Genomic DNA, 26,946 nt, shown 5'->3' with positions numbered 1-26,946 from the left:
CGTGCGAATCCCAGAAAGATTCCTGTGTTAGTAAAAATAGATTTAAAGGTGGTTGGAGGTTATATTGACTGAAACGTTGTAAAAACAGCACTGAAGACGAGAACAGTAGTCCTAAGAATCCAAATAATACGGAATATTTATTATTTTGCAGAAAGAAAAACCTGGACATACGCCAGCACGAGAAAAACTACGCAAGGCTTCTAAGGTGTCTATTCAACCACCTCTCAAACGACGGTGCATCAAAGTGCAAAAGGTGCAGTTTAGTATGGCTCAATTAAAAGAAAAGCTATCCTGTGAATATAATTCAAGGTTTGACAATTTTAATTATTATTTTTCTTGTACATTTTTTGTATATATTAGATATTGTATCCAGCATTGCTCGTGACTTGAGACGGCATTCAAACAAGATGTGTTGAGCCAGCTTCTCCAGTAAAATGCATAGAATCCTGGATGAACGTAGATCATACACGATGGTCTGCAGCGGTCAAGATAGTGATGGGCAGCCAGTTGTGACCTTCGTAAATAGTAGGCCTAACTACTGAAAAATGACATCATACCTGAGGGTCCTTGCAAGCAAGATCTGTTGAGTAGTCAGAATTAAGATAATGAATGAGAGCTTTTTCACAAAAGCATTAGAAAACTTAAAAAACTTTCACTGAAAAAGAGAGAAATAAGAAACATAATTTATACTGAAAAACAGAACTTATTCAATATTAATTAAAAAAAACCCAGAAAAATGAGAATTAATTGAAAAGAGAAAATAAACATCTTGAAATGATGTTTATGAATTTCTGAGATGAGGATTGGTTATTCGTATTATTTGGATTAATTGGAAATTACTTAGGACCTCTATTCAGTCATGGCTGATAGAACAAGAGCATGCTACCCCCATGAAGTAAATAAAGGGTTCCGTTCAAAATTCTGTCCAAATTCCAGAGTTAGACAGAAACATTCCCAAGTTCAACAAGATGCACCTGGAGAAAGTCTGAGGTTACATCGACTGAAACATATTGAAAATCACACTCAAGATGAGAACAGTAGTTCGATGAATCTAAATAATAGGAATAAACATTTTGTTGTTTCATAGATTTAAAAGACTAAAATTTGCTTATTATTTACTTGAAAAAATTGCATTGAAAAAGCAAGAAAATAAAGCAACATTATTCAATTTATACTGAAACTGAACTTTATTCAATACTAGCTGTACCCTGCCACGCATTGCTGTGGCTCAATTGGTTGTAACGGAAAAGTCTAATAAAAAGAGAAAATGCATGCTTCTTATAGTCTTAGTGGAGCAATGGACTCCCCCCCCCCCCCCAAAAAAAAATAAAAAAAAGACAAAAATGTAAAAGAAGTGGTAGTCTTGCAGTACGTAATGTTCTGATTTGTTAGTGTTTTTATTTAGTGTAAAATGTTTGAATCATCTCGAAGAACACAGTGTTTATGGATGTATTTGTAGAAGACAAATCGTCGCGGACTCTGGCGAATGTGTTAACTAATACAGTCACTTTTCACCAGTTTTATAAATCCCTAATTTCTTTGAGACTTGAAAAAGAAGATAACTATCCTTTGTAATAGTACTGTGGGTCTGTGAATATTAGACTTCACCTGATATGCAATGAAAACCACGAGCCAGTCCTAGGTACCAGCAGCAAACACTGTAGATCTGTGGACTGGAGCTAGGTTCAACATCGGGAATGAATGAACAATTCCACAATTTTTAACTTATTTTTAATCAAACTTGATGATTTAAAAGTTTTGTTGAGAAATACTTATTTTTGCCTAATATTGAAGTTTATCAATTTTTATTTGGAATGTGATTCTCATTTGTGTTTTTAGTCACATCAGCACCTATCAATTAAATAGCATAATTTTAATCATGTTTTTGGCCTTAAACTATAGCACTATTTTAATGTTTGAGTGCATTGTATATATATTGTTTAGTTAAAATTCAATGACTTAATTTTAGTTAAAAAATTCTGTAATCTATTAACATAAAAATAATTTGTATATAGCTTATTTTAAGCATTTTCATTTGTTAATTAAAAATTTTTTTTTTAATTTCTTATTTGTTTTTATAAACATTTGTAAATAGCCTATTTTAAGTGTTTTCATTTGTTAATTTAAAAAAATTTGAAAATTTCTCACTTTTTTTTTTATAAACATTTGTAAATACTTAAGCATTTTCATTTGTTAATTTAAAAAAAACCCGGAACTTTCTCGTTTTTTATAAACATTTATAAATAGCTTATTTTAAGCATTTTCATTTGTTAATTAAAAAAAAAAATCGGAACTTTCTCGTTTGTATTTATAAACATTTATAAGTATCTTATTTTAAGCGTTTTCATTTGTTAATTTAAAAAAAAATGTTTGAAAATTTCTTATTTATTTTGATAAAGATTTTCTCATTTACAAAATTTGAGAAGCACTCGAAGCACTCAAAAGTTGAAATAGTGATCATTGTTTTATACTGTGTACAAGGATAAGCAGCATGGTTGAATCTCATATTATCAAATTAATATGATTGTCATCAGAAACACATAGATATAAGATCAGAGGACAGTTGTATGCTTCTTATATCTGATTTGTTCTTCTGTAGACATCAAAGACATATCGTTAAGTGTACAGCCATTTTTGTTTGGGACATTATGAAAAGTAAAACCTCTTTATAATAGAAAAGAAAAAGGAAGGTTGTGAATATCATTTGCAGATAGGTAAGATGAATAATCCAAGTCAAAGTGTACTCATACTAGTAGTAATATTATTAATGATATGTGGTTATATTATTTGGATTCTTCAGACTACTGCTCCCATCTGCAGTGTTATTTTCATATTTTTGGTTGACGTAACCTCCAACCTTTTAAAGGTGTATCTTAGAATCTTTCCGTCAAACTCTGGAATCTTTCTGTCGAACTCTGGAATCTTTCCGTCGAACTCTGGAATCTTTCCGTCGAACTCTGGAATCTTTCTGTCGAACTCTGGAATCTTTCTGTCGAACTCTGGAATCTTTCTGTCGAACTCTGGAATCTTTCTGTCGAACTCTGGAATCTTTCTGTCGAACTCTGGAATCTTTCTGTCGAACTCTGGAATCTTTCCGTCGAACTCTGGAATCTTTCCGTCGAACTATGGAATCTTTCCGTCGAACTATGGAATTTGCATGAAATTTTGAATGGAACACCTTACCTGGCCCGGGCCCTTCGGGGCCTGGGCAACAAGTGTCAAGCAAAGATCATATGTGGGGGCAACCCCACATGTAAGTTATTGGTCGATGTAGGAGAAACCCTTCATACCAATTGTCACTATTCAGCTCCCCTATTCTCCGGGGAGCTGGTCCCCATTTCCCTTTCACTCTCCACATTAAAAAACGGCCTTGTGCCTAATTTGCTCAGTGGGGAAGCAAATAAATACCACACTTTATTAAATCCACAGTGGTCTCATGTTCTTGTTCCATAAGCCATGACTAGGTAGAAGTCCTAAGTAATTTGCAATTGTATTTTGGGTGTTACCCGTAACCATCAACCTCCAGTAAAGTGTAATTGAATTTTACCAGGTATGCTATCTACTGTGCCACACAGCATTTTTTTTTCTTTTAATAACACGATAAGATGGCACCCAAGTCCTGTTTTTTTTTTTTAATTGACTCTTATAATAATATATCATATTTAACCATATTTTATGACTGGGCAATGCTGGATGATTTCCCAAGTTCAACAAGATATACCTGAAGAAGGTTAAAATTTACATTACCCGAAACATTGTGAGAATAATGCTCTGGATGAGAACAGTAGTCTGAATAATGCAAATAATACTAAGGAAATTGGTTTTGATGGAGAAAGGTGATCCACAAAAATTGTGAATAAAATCAGAAATGGTTGGTAGCTGGAAACAACTAAGATTGACCAATCCAAACACGAGCGTTAGAAAATTGAACAAGTATAACCATTTCAATGGAAAAGTGAATTAAAAACAAGAAAAAGATACTAAAAATAATTGTACAACCATGTGGTACTCCTCTCCGCTTGACAACAATTGTCGGCCCCCAATGTTGTGTGCTATGGTTTTATTCTCCTTCATCTTCTCTTCTATCTGTGCCATTGTTTCTTTCATTGGCAGATGCTGATATAGTACACACGGTTTCACAAGCATAATCTATAATATAAAAACGAAAATGTGTGTGTGCATTTTTTTTCGTATGTCCGCCAAAAGCTTTTTGGGGGGGACACTCGGGGAGGTGGGGTCACTGTTTCTTACAACTTTTTATATACTCCTTAGATTATAATAGCTATGATTTACGAAAGGAAGTTGTCTGTATCTTTTATTTCAGCAAGTTTTATGTTACAAAATTCGCACTGTGATTTCATTTTCTTTACTAATATTGTGACCCGATGGGGGGCTGGGCGAACCTTGCTAGTTGATTATGAGACAGCATGTCGTCTGGGTGGCCCCATTGACATGATTTCAGGGGAATTCGCACGGTTGAATTCTAATGATGGTGATGATGATGTTTTAAAAAGAATACATCTATTTCTTGCTAGATAATCAAAATGGTCTCCCCCCCCTCCCCCAAGAATTGAAAACCAAAACAAGTGTCTATGCCAGAATGAGAACCATAAAAATAATTCTTAAGCAGAACAGACGATCACTTATGTTGATAGACAGACCGCCAAGAGGGAACACTTCAATTCCATCTCACACCTAAGCCTGTGCATCTGAGCTACCCTATAGGGGTTATACTATGGCGTGATGTTTGACCTAGAAAATCACATGTTGATGTTCGTTTAACCACCTGCTTTTTTGAACGTTTAATTTCAACCATTAGCACTTCCCTGCCCTTGTAGCACCATGGTAAGTTATCAGACTATTTGCCTCAAGGCTTCGGCTTTGAGCCTACCTCTCTACCAAATTTTTTTTCTCTCTTTTACATCTACAAAACACCCGGGCAACGCCGGGCATCCCGCTAGTAATAAAGTAAAATAACTCCAAAGAAAACAGAAAACACATTCGATTGACATCAGTTGGGCTCTGGTCTATGTATGACACTATCATAAGAAACAACAGAGGGCTAACATTTATATCTACATAGTCTATCAAGGTCTCTTTGACGTTAGCTTATCTCAATCTACTATGAGCCATGACCTACTTTCTACTGTTTCCAACTTGAAACTGCCCTCAACCATCACAAACCCAAGACTGTCTGTAAACTACCCTTAACCATCATAAAACTCACTGCCACTTCTAAAAGTGACCGTAAACTAACTCTAATCATCTTGAGCTCCTTGGCCCTAATTACTACCACACCTTGATTAACAATCCTATTTCAGCTTTCTTTTGTGCGCATTGGTGAGCAACTTCCTATACCTTTGTTCAGCTGATAAACATATTTTTTTTTGTTTTGTTACATTGTTTTTCTCTCTTACCTTTTACTTTCTAATACTGGGTGGGGTGGAGCAAACATCGATAGTTTCACAGAATAAGGAACTTTTTCCATGGCAGTATGATTTTCGTTTGACTAAATTTTCAATCTGCAGGTAAAACGAAACTAATTTTTTATTTTCTTTTAATTTTTTTTTTTTTTTAGCAGTCAGTGTAGTTGGACGTCTGTTGATCGTCTGGTGCCGATTGGATATATACCCTCTCGTGGTGCCTGGGTTTGCCATCAAGGTGCCCGACTTGCGTTATTGAATCCTCACAGAGTCGATGAAGTTTTGATATACCAACGCCTGATGGAATCCTTCCAAGTGAATGCAGACCGACTCGAGAGTCCGATTCTTCTCAATAATAAGTAATCTATTACCTTCATAGTCTTTTATATACTCTTTTATTTTATACTCTTTTAATTCATCCTCTTTAGATAAATTTTACCAGTCATCCTTATTTTTCTGATCATATATTATCATTTTATTTAACATTTTCTGACTGGTCTCCTCATTATTAGCGCTATGACAACAGCATATTCTTTTCATTGTTTTGACTCTCGAGTATATATCTGACACAGTTAGACACAATTAATCAACCGAGAACCACATCACATATAAGATATCAATGGATATATACCTGGGAATCAAAAAAAGGGAAAGAATATGCTGTTTTCATAGTCCTACTCATCATGGTTGTTGTCACATTTTCTTCATTTTGTTTTACGACCTTCTTCAGGTATGTTCTGTTGAACTTGAAAATTAGTTTCCATTCGATAATAATTCACTGAAAATATTTTTTAAAGGACGAAAATTAGAAGTGTGTACCGTTCATACACGCGAACCAAAACAATCGTATTTCACATCTTGGCTTGTTCAGATATTTGCGTCATGCAATCTTGAACCACCCAGCTCTTTGTTAGAATTCTAGGGATATATAGTTTGCATTCCATGATGGTTTTCAAGTTTCACACAAGGCATCTCAAGAAGATGATTAATCAAATCTGGAATTTGAAAATAATAAAAATTCCTTCTCCCAAAAATCCAGGCAAATTTTTATTGATATACTTTGATTCGGATTTTACGTTTGTTACTTTTAACCATGTAGCGACAGAGGCAAGTAGTTAATTTATAATAATGTGAAGCATCGACATGATAAGTTATATCTTTGTTAAATACAGAGTGACGCATAAGTCAGTCTAGCATTTTAAAATGAAATATTTTATTCAATAAGATAGAAGCCATTTACGTGACATTTTTTCATACAGTCCTGGATATAACCTTAAACTATATCCGATGGTGAGACCCCAGCTTGTAGGCTTTGGGGAGTGTGGAGCCACCCTTTAATTGCCACTGCTCCCAGGTCCACTCTGACCCGGAGTGGTAGTACCTGTTGGGTCCCAACTATGGGTTAAATAGAAACCGACTTGAAAAAAAAATATCCAGTTAAAGAATTTTTCTTCTGAATAACTGGATTCAGCATTAAATAACCTGAAAAGGGTTAATATGCCGTAAAACAAAACCAACCAACCAACCAACCAACCATGTTTTCATACATGAATCAAAACAAAATTCCAGTCTTTAAACTATGAGGAAAAAGAAAACATAATAATAGAAGAATGAATGAACTACACGCATTTAATAAAAATATATTTTATTTCAAAATAATAAAGTGACTGATGTGTCACCCTTTTAAAATGTTGTGTGTTTGTCTTCCTGCACTGATGATTGGAAAAGCGTGAAACACTAGTATAAAAATAATTATTAATATTATAACACACACCTCTTTTTTCCTTAGTTAATTTATAATAATGTGAAGCATTGACATAAGTTATATTTTTGTTAAATACAGAATGACGCATAAGTCAGTCTAGCACTTTAACTGCAAGCACTTGTGCCCCCACGATGTGAACACCCTCGACAAGCTGCAAAATCCCACCCCCACACTGTAGAGATCCCTAGATGTAAAAGATCTTTCTACTCCAGTAGTTTCTTCCCCAGAACCGCTAGACTTTGGAATTCCATTCCAGGTCACTGCTTCCCCAACTGTACTGACATGCAGAAGTTCAAGTGCAACGTGAACCAACATCTTGCTGCCCAAATCTCTACATAGTACCCCAGTAGTTGTTGTCCCTGATAGTAACCCCCTACACCAAAGTGGCAATGTGCCTTGTTTGGGGTGAAAATGTAATAAAAAAAAAAAAATAATATATATATATATATATATATATATATATATATATATATTTTCAATAAGATAGAAGCCATTTACGTGACATTTTTTCATATGATGAATCAAAATAAAATTCCAATCTTTAAACTATGAGGGAAAAGAAAAAGTAAGAATGAATAAATTACACGCATTTAATAAAAATATATTTTATTTCAAAATGGTAAAATGACTAATGTGCCACCCTATATAAATGTTGTGTGTGTTTGTCTGTGCGTCTTCCTGCACTGATGATTGCAAAAGCATGAAACACTAGTATAAAAATAGTTATTAATATTTATAACACGTACATGCACACATATTTTTAGGGGTATAGAATTTCATAATAGCAATATACAGACCAAATTCATTCAACATAAAGAGTTAAAAAGTAAAAAATGAAATGGCTAGCTAACCGGTTTCGTACCTCGTTCAACAGAGCTAAATCCTTGCTAAACAATTTTTTTATATATTGACTTAAAAATAATCACTAATAAAAAAATCGTAAAATAGTAAACCTTTTAGTTGTCACCCTTAATTACTAATACGTATGAACCATACCATAAACCTAATCAAACACTATATATGACCGACCGATGCCTCCGTACAGTCTCGAAAGACAAAGGATACCCCCTGTAGGGGCAGCTGCATGAGTAATTGTGTGGCAAGATTTGCGCAATCTCCAACCACACCTCTCTTGAATCGGCACTGCTTGAATACAGTGGCAAGGAGAAGTCCAGAACGACTGGAAACAATGCCGAGATAAGCGGAGAGCACATACAGCACCTGGAAGTTCCAAATGGTCACCCATCTGGTACTGGTCATGCTCATTGTTGCTTAACTTTGGTGATTTGATGGGAACTGGTGTGTCAAACTTGATTATGCTGTATACACTATATATATATATTGACTATAAATCAAACTATCTAATTTTAATGAAGAAAGCCATTATACCTACCGTATAAAAAAAAATATTTGGATTATCTCATAATGAAAATATATATATATATAATAGCAAGAAAAAATATTATAATGAGGCCTTGGTTAGATCAGGATATAGAGGTGAAAGAAAGTATATTAAAAACAAAAAGTAATTAATTGAAGGGAAAAGAAGGGAACAAAACCGAAACCATCACCTGTTATTTCATACAATATGGCAATGGGTAAATCTAATTGCAAAAATAATATAAAAAATAAAACTTCTTTCATACCTCGCCCAACAGAGCTAAATCGAGGAAATCCTTTCATTTTTCACTTTTTAATTTTTTATCTATATAAATAAAGCAGTAGATATATGTATGTATGTATGAATATTTAACCGATAAACTCTTAAACTACTGATCACAAAACACTGAAATTAACAGGAAATAGTAATCATGCACTAAGGATGGTTTATAACGAGTAAAATATCTGTTTGGATGGATGAATAATGCATACAGACAGATGTCGGAAGTTGAAATGCAAAATATTTATTTTAACTCGCCGATATATTTTTATTTCTGTCTGTGCATGCCCAAATTCAATTCATTTCTTCGTGATTAATACCGGGTGAGTCACGGGAAACCGATGTTTTTAGAACGCTCCTTGCTCTCCTTGAGTAAGGGATAGGCAGTGAGGAAGGTAGTCTTAAAACTTAACTATCTCTAAAAGTAAGTATGAGGATCCAACCCGAACCGTTGAGGCAAAGTTGTAAATAAAAGTGTAAAAAAAAAATGTGCAACGTTAACCATTGCCCCACCGTGACATGCTAACGGAAACACGTTTGAATTTATTTAATTACTTGGATTTAGCAGGTGCCCGTTTTAATGAGTTAACGAGGTCAAGTTTGACTGCGGGATAGTACCTTCATTTACTGCTGAATGCTTTTTTTTTTTCCCCAAGATGTTATAGGAAAAAGACTAACCCACATGCGGCGAGCGACAAATGTTGAATATTTATCTTCCCGAAATCAAGCAAATTAAATAGACAGGCGAGTTTCGTTGTTAACTGTGAGATATTACGATTTATATGTGATATAAAAAGTTTTAAAAAGTTGTGAAGCGAGCGACCGCTTCTCTAAAAGACGCCTTTTGTTGACATACAGAAAAAGCGAACACACATACATGCATTTTCGCTTTTATAGATATATGGTGAGTCATGGGAAACGGATGTTTTTAGAACGCTCCTTGATCTCCTAAGATAAGGAGTGAGGAAGGTAGTTTTTAAACTTGCTTAAGATGCCGTTTAGTTTGTTATTTGTTTATCTTTTATGTAAATTTTTGTTTTAGTTAATTAGTTATTGATTAGTTATTGATTTTGAAGTTGTTTTCCTAAAAAAAAAACAAAAAAACATCTGTTTCCTGTGACTCACCCTGTATTTATATATATTATTTTCCTTAGAAATTGCAAATTAACAGTAAGAAAGCAAATAATCCATTTCACTTTGAGTCTTTTTTCTTCTATACACCTACGTGCCTATAGATTTGATTGACCTTATGAGTAATGATTAATACCGGGTGAGTCACGGGAAACGGATGTTTTTAGAACGCTCCTTGCTCTCCTTGAGTAAGGGATAGGCAGTGAGGAAGGTAGTCTTAAAACTTGTTGCTGTTTAGTTTGTTGTTATTGATTTGTCTTTCACGTTAAATTTTGATTTTGAATTGCTTTTCTTTAAAAAAAACATCCCTTTTCTTTGACACACCCTGTATAATGTATATATTTCAGAAGAATATGAAGTTTATGAAACAATATTTTCTCTCTGAGGAAGATGATGGAAAAGTCTAGAAGTATTATACGTCTCTACTAAAAGGAACTTTTTCTGTGTATATAAGTTTGGTTCCTATAGACTCCACAATGGCTGAGCTGATTTTTATGAAATTTCACACGAATGTACTTTATGAACCTGGCAGAGTTCTTAGATATGTCTTTTATCGGAATATCTTTGATAAGTATTGATAATCAAAAAAATCTAATGTAAGAAGGAGGTGATTTGAGAAGTTTTATTATCATACAAGCAGAAAGGCCAGGCATATAAAATTAACAGTAGGTTCTTTGATATGACAGCGGTGCATTTGAAATTAATGTTTCTTTTTAGAGCACAATTGAACCATGATGCTTGTCTTTTGCTTTTTAAACTTTAATTCCAGCCGTTATATATAAAAATAATTTTATAAAATAAACAATAGATTCTCTACAGTGGAATATAGACTATAATTTATTTTGGACTGGATCATTGTGGGGACGTATGTGAAACTTCCTCCTGGGTGGGTCCCTAACTAGAGCAGCCAATCAATTGATTTTATTTAAAAATGGGTAATTTCAATGGTTTCGATGACAATAAAAATGTGGAATGCTGAAAAATTCATTGATCGTGCAACGTCTATATGATATTAATAACACCATATTCTATATACTTTTTACTGCAGTATCGCCTCATAATTTAGTTGGAAGAAACTGAAATTTTGGAACACTGAATTCATGTCTTATACATTAATTTGTAGTTTAAAAGGCGTTCTGTTCCTATTCTGATAATATTTAAATTATATGTATCAAATTGTCCAGGGAAGACATTGGAGGTGGTACTGAATCTCTACCCCATGGTAATATAGGGTGAATTCTGGACAAGAACCAACATTTTTTTATGTTTTCATTTTTGTTTTAGATTAGCAGGAGGTGAAAGAATTTGGAAGACTTTATTGTCTTTGAGACGTGAAAATCATGCAACATGTTCGTATCAGATTGTTGCTGACCAACGATTGACCGCCAATGGTTTCACTGTGGCAATTTACAAAGGTTTGTTTCCTTTCTTTTAATTTATCTATATATCTATAAAAATGAAATTGTCTGTGTGTGGGTGTACATTTCCCTACTAAATAACTCTGTCAATTTTCAGTCTACAAGACTCGAGATTTGACATGAGGGGTATTGAGATTTGGGAAAATCTTTTTAATCGCTTTTTGGCCAGAAATTTAGCTGTCAAGGGGTCAAAGTTCAACGATTTGACCTTTGAAAACTCTACCAAACTCCTCCGCCAATTTTGGGTCTAAACACTTGAAATTTTAGATGTCGGTTACTTGGGCATGGATAAAACTTTTTAACTTGATTTGAGCCTAAAACAATAAATGTTAAGGGGTCAAAATTGGGGTCAAATTTAAAAAAAAAATGACCTCCCAGCCAATTTTGGGTGTAAGCATTGAAATCTTACATAAAGTGTATTCAGACATAGGGAAAGCTTTTTAATTGATTTTTGGCCGAGAATTTGGCTACCAAAGGGTCAAAGTTTAAAAGATTTGACCTTTGTGGTCTCTAACAAACTATTCAGTAAATTTTGAGTCTAAACATTTGAAATTTTACATAATGGGTATTCAGACATGCAGCAAGTGTTGTAATCAGTTTTTGGGCGAAAATTTGGCTGCCAAGAGGAGTTGACTTTTGCAGACTCTACCAAACTCCTTCACCAGTTTTGGGTCTAAACACTTGAAATTTTAGATGTAGGTTACCTGGACATGAGTCAAACTTTTTAATATGTATATATACACACACACACACACACACACACTTATGCACATAAAAAGTTATGAACAGTACATAGGGCCCGAGCAAAGCTGAGCTAAACTGCTAGTTAAAAATGCAGTTATTTTGCTTGAATCAGTTAAAATATTCAGCTAAGCTAGAAGTTGACCTGAATTTTGTTATGAATTTGGGGAAGAAATGGTTTGTTTTGTTTCATCTTGTTAAGACTAAGCTTGTGTCTTTCAATTGTAGGCGTGTCCCTTTTCTTCATAAGATTCTCATTGATCAAATAATAGCCCCTTACATCCAAGTAGCCTTGTTAGGGGTGAACGTGAGTTAAAAAAAAAAAATTAAAAAAATATCATCATCTTTGGGTTAGTCGGTTTTGTTTGACGGATCTTCTCCAGGCCTCTCGGTTTTGTGCAAAGTCAGGTCATAATCTCAACTTCCTAAGATCATCCTTAACTAACTAACTTTGTCTTACATGGTCTACCCCTCCATCTAAATCCATCAACCTCGATAAACCTACATCTGCTAACTGGATTTACATTGTCCATCCTTTTGACATGTTTACACCACCTTAAATTTATTCTGGCACAAAACGTCAACTATATTAGGAATGTGTAATCTATTCCTCAATTCTTTTGAAAGAACATAAATTTTCCTTCTCCCCCAACTAACTAGTTAACTATGTTGTAGTATATCTTTTCTGTAGTCTCTTTCCCTAACCAGATTCCAGGACAAGAATTCATCTAGTTTAGCGGAGTATCCAGCTGTTAGCTGAAGTAACGTCACTAGGATAAGGTGCACCGTTTTGTGTATGAACCAATTTATAGCTGTCGATGGGATCTTATTTGGGCTTTGAAAACTATGTTCTTTTGAATATTTGGTCAGGATTTACATGAAGTATCTTTATGTCATCTTTTCCTGGCAATTCCTTGTACAGAGAGACCGAAGATACTCGAGGATGGTGTTGAGCATGGAATTTAAACCCAAGGTCTATTTTCTACTCCATTTAAATATTGATATATGATAGGTATGTTGTAGTCTATTGGTCTTACCGGATTCCAGGATAAAAAATTCATACTTTTTTTTTTATGAAAATCGCTGCACACAAGTCATGAAGTCACTTGATGTAAGGAACTAAAAAATGAAAGGCGATAAATTAACCAGCAATAAGTGTTTGATGGATAGATTCTGACCCAGAAAACAGCAATTCTTCCCCCTTTATCAGAAACATTGTTTATGGAATGTGAGAAAAGCGAGTTACAAGGCTGCTGGAAATAAACCCAAGGTCTACTTTCTTCTCTACTTAAATATGATAGATATGTTGATATCTGAAATGAAAAAAAAAAAAAAAAAAAAAAAAAGAAGAAAAGTCCCTTATTTACTTTAGCAGAAGGTCGGTTTTTAATTATTGATATTTGTGAAATATCCAATCTAATAATGTTATTTGAAGTAACATTACTAGGAGAAAGTGCACCATTCCTCGTAGGAGTCAGTGTATATCTGTCGAGGGTATCTCATTTTCACCTTTAATATTATGTTATTTTGAATATATGGTCAGAGTTTACTTGTAGGTTAAAGTATCCTCAATTTTAGATTGTCCTGACAAACGCCTATGCAAAAAGACCAAAGAAATTTGAGTATGGTTTCTAGTATGTAATTCAAACTCTTCTGCGTATTATACATGGAAATGTTTTTGCGGAAAACTATTTTCACAATCGTTTTAATTGTTTGGTTATTTGATGTCAACTTTTTTGTAAGGTCACTGTATGCGAAATTCGCTTGTTTTGCAAATAAATAGTCTGAAATGATTTTAGTGTGTACAATATCACAAAACGACTAACTCATAAAGCTGCTGCAAAGATGGTGGACTCCCTTTACCATATTAGAAAATTACTCATACAATAAAGGATATTATATTTTTACAAGGCCATAATTCGCCCCTGCATGAACTATTGTTGCCACATCTGGACTGATGCATCTATCACTTGTCTCACTTTTAGACAGAGTTCAAAAAAGTCTCAAATCTAATAAATCCTGCACTGTCGGCTAAGCTCCAACCTCTGTCCCATCTCTGCAATGTTGCATCCCTGTGCCTGTTTTACAAGTACTTTAATGGAATGTGCTGTGTCCACTTTCTACTCTACTCTCTAATAGTGATATATGGTGGATATTTGAAATGCAGAAAAAAATACCCATTTACTTGCCTCCCCATGAGGGCAGAGTTTGGCACAAGGTCGGTTTTTAGTATTTGATTTTATGGAGTGTCTATTAACTTTTTTTTTCATTTTTGACATTTTTGCTTCATTTTTTATTCAGTCGAAGTTCTCAAAAATCAAGGGACCCCTGTCCTTGGGCTAACACTCGATTTCTATATGAGATATATCGATATCTGTGTGTGCAACTAAAGATCTTCTTTACCTCTCAAATGTTGAGTTGACAAAGGAGTAAAGATTATTCCTTTTCCTCTCCTCAATTGATCAGTTAACTGTTGTAGTACGTCTTTGTTGTGGTCTATTGGATTAACTGGATTCCAGGATAAAAAATTCACACCTTTTTTTTTTTAATGGAAATCGCTGCAAACAAGGCATGAAACCACTTGATGTAAGGAGTAAAAAAAAAACAAAAGCGATAAGTGTTTGATGGATAGATTCTGACTCAGAAAACAGCAATTCTTCCCCTTTTGTCAGAAACATTGCTCATGGAATGTGAGGAAAGCAAGAGTTACAAGACGGCTGGAAGGTCTATTTCTACTCCACTTAAATAATGATATATGATAAATATGTTGATATCTAAAATGCAAAAAAAAAAAAAAATTCCTATTTACTTTGACAAAAAGTCGGTTTTTAATATTTGATATTGATGGAGTATCCAGTCTAGTGCTGTTATTTGAAGTCACATCACTAGGAGAAAGTGCACCATTCTTTGTTGGAGCTGGATTTTATTTAGGCTTTGGATACTATGTTTTTTTGTATATTTCGTATATTTGGCCCGAGTTTACCTGTGAAATGAATTATCCTCATTTCAAGTTGCCCTGACAAACCCTCGTACAGAGAGATGAAAGATATGCAATGATGGTAATTCAAACTCTATCTAGTAATTCAATCGACAAATGTGAACAATAAATGATTTCTGAATAAAAATCCACTGTCAGAGGTTGTGAGCTTTTTAGCATAATGACATTTTCCTTTTTTTTTTTTTTTTTTTTTTTTTTTTTATTGCAGAAAAATCTGACCAATCATTAGAAGGGTGTCAGGTCGAGATCACCGGTCTAACGTCATCTGTACCCATGTACGGGATGAAAGACTTACATGAAGTCTTGGAGAATATTGCCACGATAGGTCCATCCACATCGTTGATGCAAAGTCGTCCGCTGAAGATTGTAAATTTATTAAAGGTATGCATGTCTCTGTGAATATGTATTCTTTGAGCTTTTATGCCTCTGTGATGATCCTGAACCTGGATCTTCTCTGATTTCAATGGGATCAATTTTACTTCAGTGAAATTAAACTTTAACAGTCCCATTGAAGTCAGAGTGTGAATGGTTCCTTGAATGAGTTTCAAATCTTTTTTTCAACTTTTTTCCTTTCATGGAAATTGCTCCAGACAAGGCATGAAGCTGTTTTATGCAAGAAGCTAACCAGAATGAAAGATGATTATTGCAAAAGACCAACGCTATAAGCAAGGGGAAAACAGTCAGCAGGAAGAGTTCTATAAACTATTGGTATAGGAAACTGTATTACAATGGAGTGTCTAAAAAGCGAATTGATGGAGACCACTAGACCAATGAATCAAACAAGCTGTAACAAAGGAAGCAGTGAATATATCAAACAATTCTGGAGAACAGATTCCATAATAGTTTTCCATGTGTATGAATCTTGGGCATGACCTTAGTTTAATTCGGTGATGAGTCCCTAAATTAGGGAGTTTGAGAAGTGTGGGGTCATTTACTCCCACGCCCACTCTGAAACGTAGTTGTAGATATTTGGCAAAGTTTCATCCATGAATTAAATAGAATTTTGTCTTTGGGCAAGATACTAAACTCCCTTGGTATTCTTGAGAAAGGTACTCCATGGGACATCATCTTAAAATTAATTTTTCTCAGCCTACCTTTTTTTTATACATCTATTTTCACACGCTATCAACCATCCCCTCTCCTCCAAACCCTCTGAACTGTTCTATCTGGAAATGACACAAAGCTGAATCTAGAGATGGGAGTTAGTTTCGTACTTACCACTACTCCCAGATCCACTCTAAATCAAACTGTTCGTAATTGTCAGAGCTCTGTCTATGGATCAAATAAGAATTGTTATTTGCAAACAATTTGTTAGCAACACCTACAAAACGAATCAATCTACAAACCTATCATATACAAAACTTATGGTTTTATTAAAACATGATCTGATGACAGTAAACATGCCATAAAATCCAACAACTGACCAATCAACTCTCTTCATGTGTGTCATGTGATACGATTGAAACCACTTCCGAACCAATCATAATCAGTTGTAAGTAACAGTCTTCTTGAGGTTGAAGGTTCAATTCTCAGTACAATAAAGAATACAATTACAAACTTCTGCATTCTTACCAGGTTATGACTGATGGAATTAGCACACACTACTAACAAGGGCAATACTAAAAAAACACAATTACAATTTACTTAACATTTCTACCCAATCATGTATAACTTGATGAAGACTCCAGTTTCCCCCCAGTCAAAGGTCACTTCCTGGTCAACCGAATTTGATTGACTCGACGTGAAAAAATCCTCTGCACACTCTCTTTTAGAGAGGTGACAGTGTGGGTTTAAGAAGTGTGGGTTTTTCATGCAGCCAATCCGTCTTCATTACGTCAAAATTGGATTCGTCCTAATTGGCTAAATTGGCTAAATCACTTGTGCATATTAATTGAGTAATTTTCCAACATGATGAATTTAATTTTTCCACACAAGTCTCCCACACAGCAAAGTCCTAAAACCTTGAACCCATGATCATATCCAAAACAAAACAATACTATTCGACACCATGTAACAGTTCCCGCCACGAAACAATATTATTATTCATGTTATTATCAGTTTCCTCATTCCTGAAGTTATTTTTCCTTCTTGTATTTTGTCTCTTCAACCAAACAATTTTGGTCAGCAAGACTATCGGTTGTTGCCCGGGATTGTTCACATAATAAAAAGCTCTAAATCAACTGTTACTGATGTAATTTTGACCCTCACAGGTGGTTGGGTTATACATGACTGACGGGACAAGATCATTCTAGAGTAAATAAAGGGTTCTGTGCAAAATTTCATGCAGATTCAAGAGTTTGACAAAGATTCTTGAGTTTGACAAAGATTCAAGAGTTTGACAAAGATTCTTGATTTTGATGAAACATTCTAAAAAAAAATTGGAATTTAAATTGGCTGAAACATTGTGTAAATAAAATTGGAGATGAGGACAGCAGTTCAAATAATCCAAATAGTACAAATGGTCAGCAGATATAGACCAGTTGAGGTGACATAGAAAGAGGGATAAATAAAGACCTGACCAGAGATAAGTTAGTTAGGAAGTCAGTTTTTTAAATCTATCCAATGCATATAAGATGGACATTAAACCATGATGATGATTATTGCTATTCTACAGAGTATCAAGTTAAAAGAAAAATTTTTTATTCAATTCTCATGTGAAAAGTTTTGAAATATCAGAATTGGAAAAATTTGAGCCTTATTTCTGACTAGTTGGCTACCCAGCATTGCCCGGTCGTACAATACGCTTAAACATTATATTTTAATTTATGCAGATTGCGTATGTATTATTATAGAATCACTCCTCCATTGATTATATATTACGATGAATAATTTACCCAGTGGATTAATTTGCAAAAAAAAATAAATAAAAAAAATAATAATTATAATGTCATTCATCAAAATCTGTCTGTGTTTGTTTATAATATCATGTCAGCTGATATTTGGGCTTGACAATGAATGCCCTGGAAAAGTCACTTCTGATTAATGTTTAGTTTTAAAATATACAAACTAAAAAAATGATTTGCTGCGATTTTAATCTGCTTTTATCGTAAATTGAACTCATTAATAAGAAAAAATTGAAAATGCTGAAGTACACCTGGGCTTGACCAGGGGATCATTCGATCTGTAGTTGAATAATGTACCACTGAGCTATATCTCCAGGTGAGAATAAATGTTGTTTTTTTTTTTTTTTTTTTAGAAGAAATAATTTGCTGAAATTTTATTATTTCCCTTGGCCCATATGACGTAAAATATTCCTTGTAAAAATTCTTTTTTATCTATAAGAAAGAAAGACTATTTTTTTAAGATCGGATTTTTTCCGATTTTTGAAAATGATTTGCTGACATTTTATTATTTCCCTTTGTCGGTGTAACGTAAAATATTCCCCTGTAAAAATTCTTCATTTTTTTCTATAAAAGAGAAAGACTTTTTAAGATGAAATTTTTTCAATTTTCGATACTTATCGGATGAATTTCTGTATAAAACATATCCAAGAACACTGCCAGACGTATAAATTAGCTTTGTTTGAAATTTGCAAAAGATAGGCTCAGCCATTTCGGAACCTATGAGGAAGAGACTCACATACATAAAAAGCGATTTTAATATAATATTAGAGATAGAGATTCCAAAATTGATTCTTTTAATTTTTTTTTTTCTTGACAATAAAAAAAATCAAACAGAATGTATTTATTAAAATATTATTTATTTACAACATAAAAGCAATAGTCACAGAACTGCAGGTTAGGGATCCCATTCCCAGATTTTGTATTAACTCTCAGAGTCTAAATTAAATTTTTTTTATTTGTAAATTATGATAAAGTAAATATTCTAGAGTTCACTTATGCCTATTTCCTTAGCAAACCTTTTGAAAGGTTTAAATTTCTTTTTGCATCTATTTACTAAATGTCTATACTACACCTCTTAGAGAGTTCACAATTGATTATTAAAAGATTTAAAATACCCTGAACAAGAGTTAAAAATTTTGAAGACGTTTTTTTTTTATATGAATATTAACAATACTTGTGTGTAACTAATAGTCGATATGCTAATATATCTTTGAAACATGGCCTGCATGTTGTTTAACTATCATGTTTAATCGTGAATTAAGTACTGTTACAATTTAGGAGAATCTCAAAGTAAAATTTTGCCTTTGTAATCTTTATTTGTCTATTCCTTGTTTTCTTTAGTCGGAAGCTGTTCGCATGGCACGGAGCTCACCACCTTTCTCGTCACGGGATGACATATCTGATTTGATCGAAAGATTTGCCACAAATCGAAAGTGGAAGTGCCTTCATGACAAACCTTTTCTTCACGATATCTACAGCCTCAGTGACCTGCCCTTCTCGCAGGAAAGCTTGTTGGAGAGTCAACAGTCTGTCAATTAACATTGCACATTTATCAGACATACACACTGCATTTGCTTATTTTTCTGTCCGAATTTCTTCCGTTGGATGTTGAAGCTTTTGTCGTCATTGTATTTTTTGTGAAAAAAATATCGATGATGTAAAACCGATTATTTTTGGAATAAATTTTTTTTTTATAATTTTAATATTCTTCATAATTTTCTTAATTTTGATTTTGAAGTTTTTAATCTGCTCACGAACTTGTAATAAAGAACTTTGGTTCTTGTCCATAATTCACCCTATATTTAAATCAAATTTTATGAACACCCGAGGAGTGACTGCCATTTTGAAAAAAAAAAATCAAGAAACAATAAACTCAACAATAATTTAGACTTACTAGTTTTTTGTTGTAATCCCCATTAATTGCTTAAAAATGTTTTTCTTTATAAAAATCAAATTGATCAATTCATATGATTTTTTAAAATATATTTTTGCTTTGTCATGGATACATACATTGTACAGATTTTTCTTTATTTTTGTGTTTTATGTAGAGCAAATTTAAAACAAGAACCAAAATCTTTTTGTAAGGGCGAAGTTTTGGCATACACTCTTGATCCCAAGTGCATAAAAATCTGAAAGGAGCTCATAAAACGCTTTATATGTCTTTGGATTAGTTTTGTGCAATTTGTTTTGAAAAGCAATAAAAAATACAGATCATGTTACTTTTCAAAATCAACAAATTTTCTCTCAGACAATTGAAATTCCTCTTATTTCCTTTTCTTCAGAAACTTATAAATTTTGTGTATGTATGCATATAAAAAGAAGGACATTGGTTAATTGGCTGATTTTCTTTATACTTCATCTCTCCTGTAGTCATATAAGTTATTTCAGTTATGTTATCTCCCTTTATTATAGAACTCTTCAGTGACATCATAAAGATGATAAGAGTCTTTATTTGTAACCATAAATAATATAGCATTTTGTTTTGTTGTGTAAATAAAGAGCTAATAAAAGCATAAGGTGAACACTGCTTGCTCTCTTTCCATTCCTCACTTCAGTCTCTCTTAATATATTATAATGTAGAATGCATAGTTTGTATCTACAGCGCCAAAGTTTACTCTTCGTTATCCAAAATTGAAATGCGTAAACTCGTTTCTGTGCACCGAATTTGCACAGGACTGAATTAATGAAAACAATTTTGGTGCTTATCTAGAATTGGGCCTATAAAAAAAATGTTTTTTTTTTCAAGAAAAATCTTTGCTGTATGCACCTGTCACTGCACGAAGATGTCACATTCCAAAAAGATTAGATAAGCACCACAATTTTATTTTGGACCAATCAGAGAACTTTCTGACTTTATTCTCAATTGTCTTTCTGGGAGCCACATAAATGCTTAAAAAAGCCAGATTTTCTTTCAATAAGCAGTTGAGACCAACAAAAAGTTTTCAGACAGTGCTCATATACGTCTCCATTTAATTGCCATAATCCTCACATGATCATACATTGTCACTCACATACTCACGCTTACAAAATGTGACACACACACAAACTGACTGCTTGAATCCCTTAGTATCGTCTGCTCACTATTAACCAACTCATCCATTGAAATATTACTAGCCTTTATCACTGAATTTTCTTTTTAGTATAAAAAATACAATGAACATTGACTCTTATTGACAACTTCCAATGAAATATAATTGAGTGGAGACGTTTTGATTATGAGTTTCTGACTCGTGTAATGCATGACTCTTAAACTATCATCTCTAACTTCTTTAATATCTCAACTAATGAATTTTCCCCTGTTTTTACAAGAACTCTAAAAATATTCACAAACATTCTATGTTTTTCCTATTGCTGTACTTAAACTACATCCGATGGTGAGGCCCCAGCTTACCGGCTTTGGAGAGTGTGGAGCCACCCTTTAATTGCCATTGCTCCCAGGTCCACTTTGACCTGGAGTGGTAGTACCTGTTAGGGTCCCAACTATGGGTTAAATAGAAGCCGATTTGAAAAAAAAAAAAAAACAAATATATTCTATTAAAAATTTTTTCTTCAAAGTCACTGGATTCGGCATTAAATAACCTGAAAACAAAAACAACCAACCAACCAATTAGCCTATTGTTGTAAACTTCTGTTTTGAACATATATAAAATATTTTTGTGAATATATGCCCTCTGAACTCCTTATTCTTTTTTTGGTTATCGTATAACATTATCGTTTTTGTCACGTTTGATTATAAACACTGTGAACCTTTTCTAAATGAAAGTTTTTCTCTGGGGCCAGTTCATCCTAAGAGTGCTTCACTCAAATTAAAATCCCTAAAAAAAACCCTCCCAAACCGAAATCCCCCTTAAATATCTCTAACATATAAAAAACAAGTGTTGGAACGATTAATTGGAATTGGGAATCAGGGAATTTTGGGGGGTATTGGAATCTGAAATATGTTTCTCTATTTTTCGATGCTAAAACCGATTCTTATAATTGTCTTTTTTTTTTCTTTTAATATAATTTTGTTTAAATTAAAATCTTCCGCTGCTGATAAAATAACTATTTATTGATTTTTAAACTACCTGTAAAACTAACAGCTATAGATCACCCCCACAAGTATACTTTTATGCTCGAGAAAATATCTGCATATTTAATGTGTGTTTTCTTTTTACAGTAATCAAAAGTAACTAACAACTCTATTGTTAAACATTTTGAGATTTATAAAGAATCGGATTCAGTAATTGTATCGGAATCGGGAATTGTATTGGAATCGTCCCAACACTAATAAAAACCTAAAATAATGCGGTAAACTTTTTGAAGTTACAAGGACAAAATCCAAACAAAACAAATAATGTAACCATTAGGAATATTTCCTTTTTCTTTATAAATTTATCTACATTGATTGATGTGTGTGAAGAGAGATTAAGAGTTTATAAAAAATTTTTTTAAAATTCTTTAATTTTACAAGCATTATGAATTTTAATTATTTATTGAAATACATTTTCGTGTCACGTCGAAATTATAAATTTCGAAATTATAAAGTATAAATTAAAAAAAAAAAAAATACAAAAAGTAATCCAATCGATCTGCTAGATGTATTTTTAACAAAAAAAATCATCCACAATTATGTTCTTTAAAAATGTTTTGAAATGACCGACCATTAATTTAAATAAGGTATGACTCTGATTTTCGATACCCACAACAAAAAATACAAGTAAAAACTAGTAAAGTGAAATAATTCATCGTAATTTTTACTTTATATTGAAGAGGAAGGATCAGGGTTTAAATCACATATAAACATTCTTTATTTTATCTCTTCTCTTCTCTTCTTTCTATCTTCTATCTATTCTATCTATCTATCTATCTTCTTCTATCTATCTTCTATATAAATAAAATGAACTCATTTTTTCCCGTCTGATTTTGACATTAATAGGATTAAAAATCAAGATATTTCATGCAAATATAATATGCACAAACGGCAGAACAATATCTGAGGTGTTTTATAGGCTTATTGTTTCTCAAATTCCTCGATAATCTTAGATTTCTATACTTTTTCTGCTGAGAAATCACGGCCAAAATCGGTTAAGATCAATGGAAGTGGTAAAATATTTTCTCTCTAATAAATTCCTCCTCCCCCTGCCACCACTTAACACCGTTTGGGGATCGTTCACAAGGAACAGTTGAGAAGAGAACACCGGTTTGGCTTCGTAGTTCTTTCATGTGAAGTTATTTAAAATCACTAAACTAAGCTGCAGTGCTCTGTGGCGTAGTGGTTAGCGTGCTGGACAATTCACATTATATTTTCACATTCGCGCCGACCTACCGTAGTCGTTTTTTTTTTTTTTTTTTTTTTCCCTAAACAACTGAAATGGACTTTTCTTGGTGGCCGAACTGTTAACGTTGCAGATGTTTTTTTTTTTTGTTTTTTTTTTCACACTTTATTTTCCTACTTTTACTCATGACTCCGGGTTTGATCCTTCCTACTTACCTACCATAACATTTTTTAAAACTCCCCCCCCCCGTCCCGGAAACAAACACTCGGGCAACGCCGGGTACCCCCGCTAGTACTGAATAAAATGGACGAAATTTGACTTGAACTTCATAAAATAACCAAAACATAAAAAATGATAAATTAATATGGCGTCGAAGAAATATAAAAAACAGGTCTTATAAAACATTAAAAAAAACTTAGTCCTAATATAAATTATATCTTTTTAAGGTTTTTGTTCAATCATTTTATTCAAGTGAAATATAACAGTAAAAGTCTTGCCTTTGGTTTGAAATATTATGAAAAAGACATATATAAATACGTTATTCAGAAAAATGGAATATTTTTAGCAGACAACAATTAACTTTCGATTTGATATGGAACCGTTAACTGACAGAATTTCCTTTAATATCAATTTTCAGTATTGTAATTTGTTGCCTGAAAATGTAAGATTTTCATTATTTTTATTTAATACTTCTTTATTCTAGGAAATATCAATTTTTAATTTCTTAAACTAAGCTTTTTAAATCTTGAAAATCTTTTATCAGAAACTTATTTTCCATACAAAATTTTTGTATGGAATAAAAGTCACATTTGTATTTAATATGAACAAATTGTAAAACATTCCATGCATAAAGAAATTTAATTAACTCTTAAATCATAATTGTTTCAGTTACTTGGTTTCGAAATTATATTTTTGTTCTGACAAAAGAAATGAGTAACACTATGATGTTTAGCAACAACGTGCAAACAGATTTCTGCGTCATTTGGCTTCCGTCGAAAAAATTATTCACATTCAATTTCTTAACATATTTTTTTAAATTATTCACTATTCAAAAAAAAAAAAAAAAAAGAAAGAAAAAGAAAAAACGGCATCGATTAAAAAAAAAATTAACAGTAAGATTGTCTGTTTATGCATAATCTTCCATATTTTTTTTTCACGAACCTTGAAAACTTCAATCATTTAAAAAAAAAAAAATAAAAAAAAAAAAATAAAACGACATTATTGAAAAAACGACATTATTTTTGCACCAACCTAATAAATATTAAATAATTTAAAAAAAAATCGTGAAACTTAAGTCATTTAAGTTAAAAACTAACTCTCCCCCCCCAAAAAAAAATCGATAAAGATCGTATAAATTGTCAACAATTGTGATCCAAAATTAAATATTTATTTCATCATACCAGTATATTTTGATATCTAAAAAAAAAATAAGATGCCCTCCCGCCCCCCAAAACTTCCGCAGCGGGGAAGTGGAAGTGGGGTGGCAAAATAGATTTTTTTTTGTATATTATTTTATTTCTGTTTACATATAGTTCAACCTTTTTTTTTTTTTTTTTTTTTTTTAAATAAGTTTGTAAAAAATAACGAAATTGATCAATTATTTGATTTTTGAGAGTAAAAATCGCGTTTTCTTAGTTTGTTAAAAAATATGTAGAAATAACATTCGGTTCCAATTTTCCCGTTTTTAGCTCTTTGGGAAATTTTTTGAAAATCCACTGATTTGACGGAGTATAAAAAAAAAGAAGATTTTTTAAAGGATCTTTCTTCTTGAGAATACTGCAAAAAAAAAAAAAAATAAATAAATAAAAAATAGAATGAATCAATTTTATTTTACAAGTTTTTACTGTTATTATTTGTATGGGTGTCGAAATTTCCGCCTTTATTATGGTCATACCTAATTTAAATCATGAGTTATCTCCTTTTATAGTCATACTGAATTGGTCGCACAACTCTTGCACATAAAAAATACAATATAATTCTATAAATTCTATTTTACTTGCAATTATTTTTCTACTGGATCAGTTTTCGTAATTTTTTAAATTTATACTAATTTTCTCCAGCTTTCAATTCCCTGCCTTCTTAAGCGGTCGCTGTTTTACAATTTGTCCTTGCGCTGAGGGAGGCAACTCTCTTTTACTAAGAGATTCGTTCATTTTTTCATGTTATAATTTAAGACGCTCAATGCGACGGTATATATATATATATATATATATATATATATATATATATATATTATTAAATCAAAACATTAAAGGAAGAAAGCTACAGCATTTTTTTTTTGTAACAACGTTCTTAACATTAATAATACAAAATGTAATTTTTACGCGACTGTTAATAGAAAAATCAACCAACGATATTTTGATTAGATGAAAACATTTAAAAAAGAATCTGCGGCAGCTTTTTTTTTTTTTTTTTTTTTTAATTAAAAAATAAATGTTATCGTAAGTTTAAAAAAATAGTCTTTAACCTTAAAAATATACAAAGAATGAAACTCTTTAATAAAACAAGGATGAAACTTGTATTGGACTGGTGGATATATTATACATATCCCCCAGTCGTACAAAATAGGAGAAACGATTTGAATTGAAAAAGGAAAAATAAATTGCTTTGAGGAAGAAACGAACGCGTTTACTTGATTTAAACGAACTAGGATTTATTTCGTGAACAAACAAATGAAAGAAAAGGGTACTACTACACGTGTTTAGTTTGGCGTGCGTCTCTCGGTGTTTACTGGTGAGAAGGAAAGTCTATTGTCGTAGAGAAAGAAAGTCAATCCAGTTTGGTGTGCGTCTCTCGCTGTTAGCTGGTGAGAAGGAAAGTCTATTGTAGTATATATAGAAAGAGAAAATGAGAAAAAGTCAATCCAGGCCATTGAGATAGAAAATGTATAAAGTGTACATACTGTCTGTTAGCTCGTGCCCCATACATAGTAGCAGGGGACATGACACGCGCGAGCGCGCGCCTCCCGAAAGCTGGCCCGAAAAGGAAGATGCTGCTTATTGCTCTTGCTTTTATAATTGTTTCTAGTGGTCTTTTGCGCGTGCGTGGATTTCCTTTAAAAGGGAAGTGACGTTGTCCATGTGTGCGTACGTTAGCGTGTGTGTGTATACACGTGAATGTGAGTGTATGTACGCGAACGTGAATATATCTACTTGTGTGTAGATGTGCGTGTATGTTTGTGTGCGCGTATGTATATGACAAGAAAAGTGCCTTGAAATGTGGACGCGTGTTTTTGTGTGAGACTAGGAAAGGCTCCCACAAACTTTTAAAGCTGCGGCGACTTTATTTTTTACTGTAACAAAGCTTATAATATTAATAACACTAACATCTAGTTTTTAAGATTACAAAAAATGAAAATGCGACGATAGTTATAGAGGAATTGTAAACGCAGCTTACAATATCGTTGCATTAAATTATGAGATGAAAAGAGTTGCCTCATTCTGTCCAGTAGTGAACGATTGTAAAACTGCGCCCGTGAGCATGTTATTCAGCGGCAGTCTCGTTTGTTGTTTTTCCCTCCTTCTTTCTCTTTGGAAACATATCTGCATTATCTGTCAAACACGTGCGACGAGAGCGTCAATATAAAATATTAAAAAGCGAAAGTTAATATAAAATATCTTAAAACTATTTTTTCTATTTTTAAAATTTATGCTTATTGACAAGGGAGATAACTCGCGTATTAATTTCCTTGGCATTTTCAAATTATTTT

The 26,946-nt window shown here is 32.8% G+C and overlaps 1 protein-coding gene and 1 long non-coding RNA gene across 5 annotated transcripts in view; one reads left to right on the top strand and one right to left on the bottom strand.

Moving 5' to 3' along the window:
* Positions 1–19,679, top strand: part of LOC145291429 (PMS1 protein homolog 1-like) — a 104,753-nt gene extending 85,074 nt beyond the window's left edge. For 3 of the 4 annotated variants that reach the window (XM_080137266.1, XM_080137263.1, XM_080137265.1), the window contains 5 exons: positions 152–309; positions 5,579–5,782; positions 11,264–11,394; positions 15,345–15,517; positions 19,321–19,679. In XM_080137266.1, the coding sequence (XP_079993392.1) occupies positions 152–309; positions 5,579–5,782; positions 11,264–11,394; positions 15,345–15,517; positions 19,321–19,518 (864 nt within the window). In that variant the 3' untranslated portion in view covers positions 19,519–19,679. The remainder of the gene's footprint in view (positions 1–151; positions 310–5,578; positions 5,783–11,263; positions 11,395–15,344; positions 15,518–19,320) is intronic. The other variant, XM_080137264.1, reaches the window with a different exon arrangement.
* LOC145291431 (uncharacterized) lies at positions 303–26,257 on the bottom strand. Its single transcript, XR_013869414.1, has 3 exons — positions 26,140–26,257; positions 4,000–4,149; positions 303–580 (listed from the first exon to the last, which is right to left on the bottom strand). It is a non-coding gene; the product is annotated as an uncharacterized LOC145291431 (long non-coding RNA).
* Between the last annotated feature and the right edge of the window lie 689 nt (positions 26,258–26,946).

This window comes from Euprymna scolopes, chromosome 12, assembly GCF_053919585.1.
Source record: "Euprymna scolopes isolate OS-2025 chromosome 12, ASM5391958v1, whole genome shotgun sequence".
Classification (NCBI taxonomy): domain Eukaryota; kingdom Metazoa; phylum Mollusca; class Cephalopoda; order Sepiida; family Sepiolidae; genus Euprymna; species Euprymna scolopes.
Note: the sequence above shows the minus strand (reverse complement) of the source record. Positions and strands in the feature narration are given on the sequence as shown.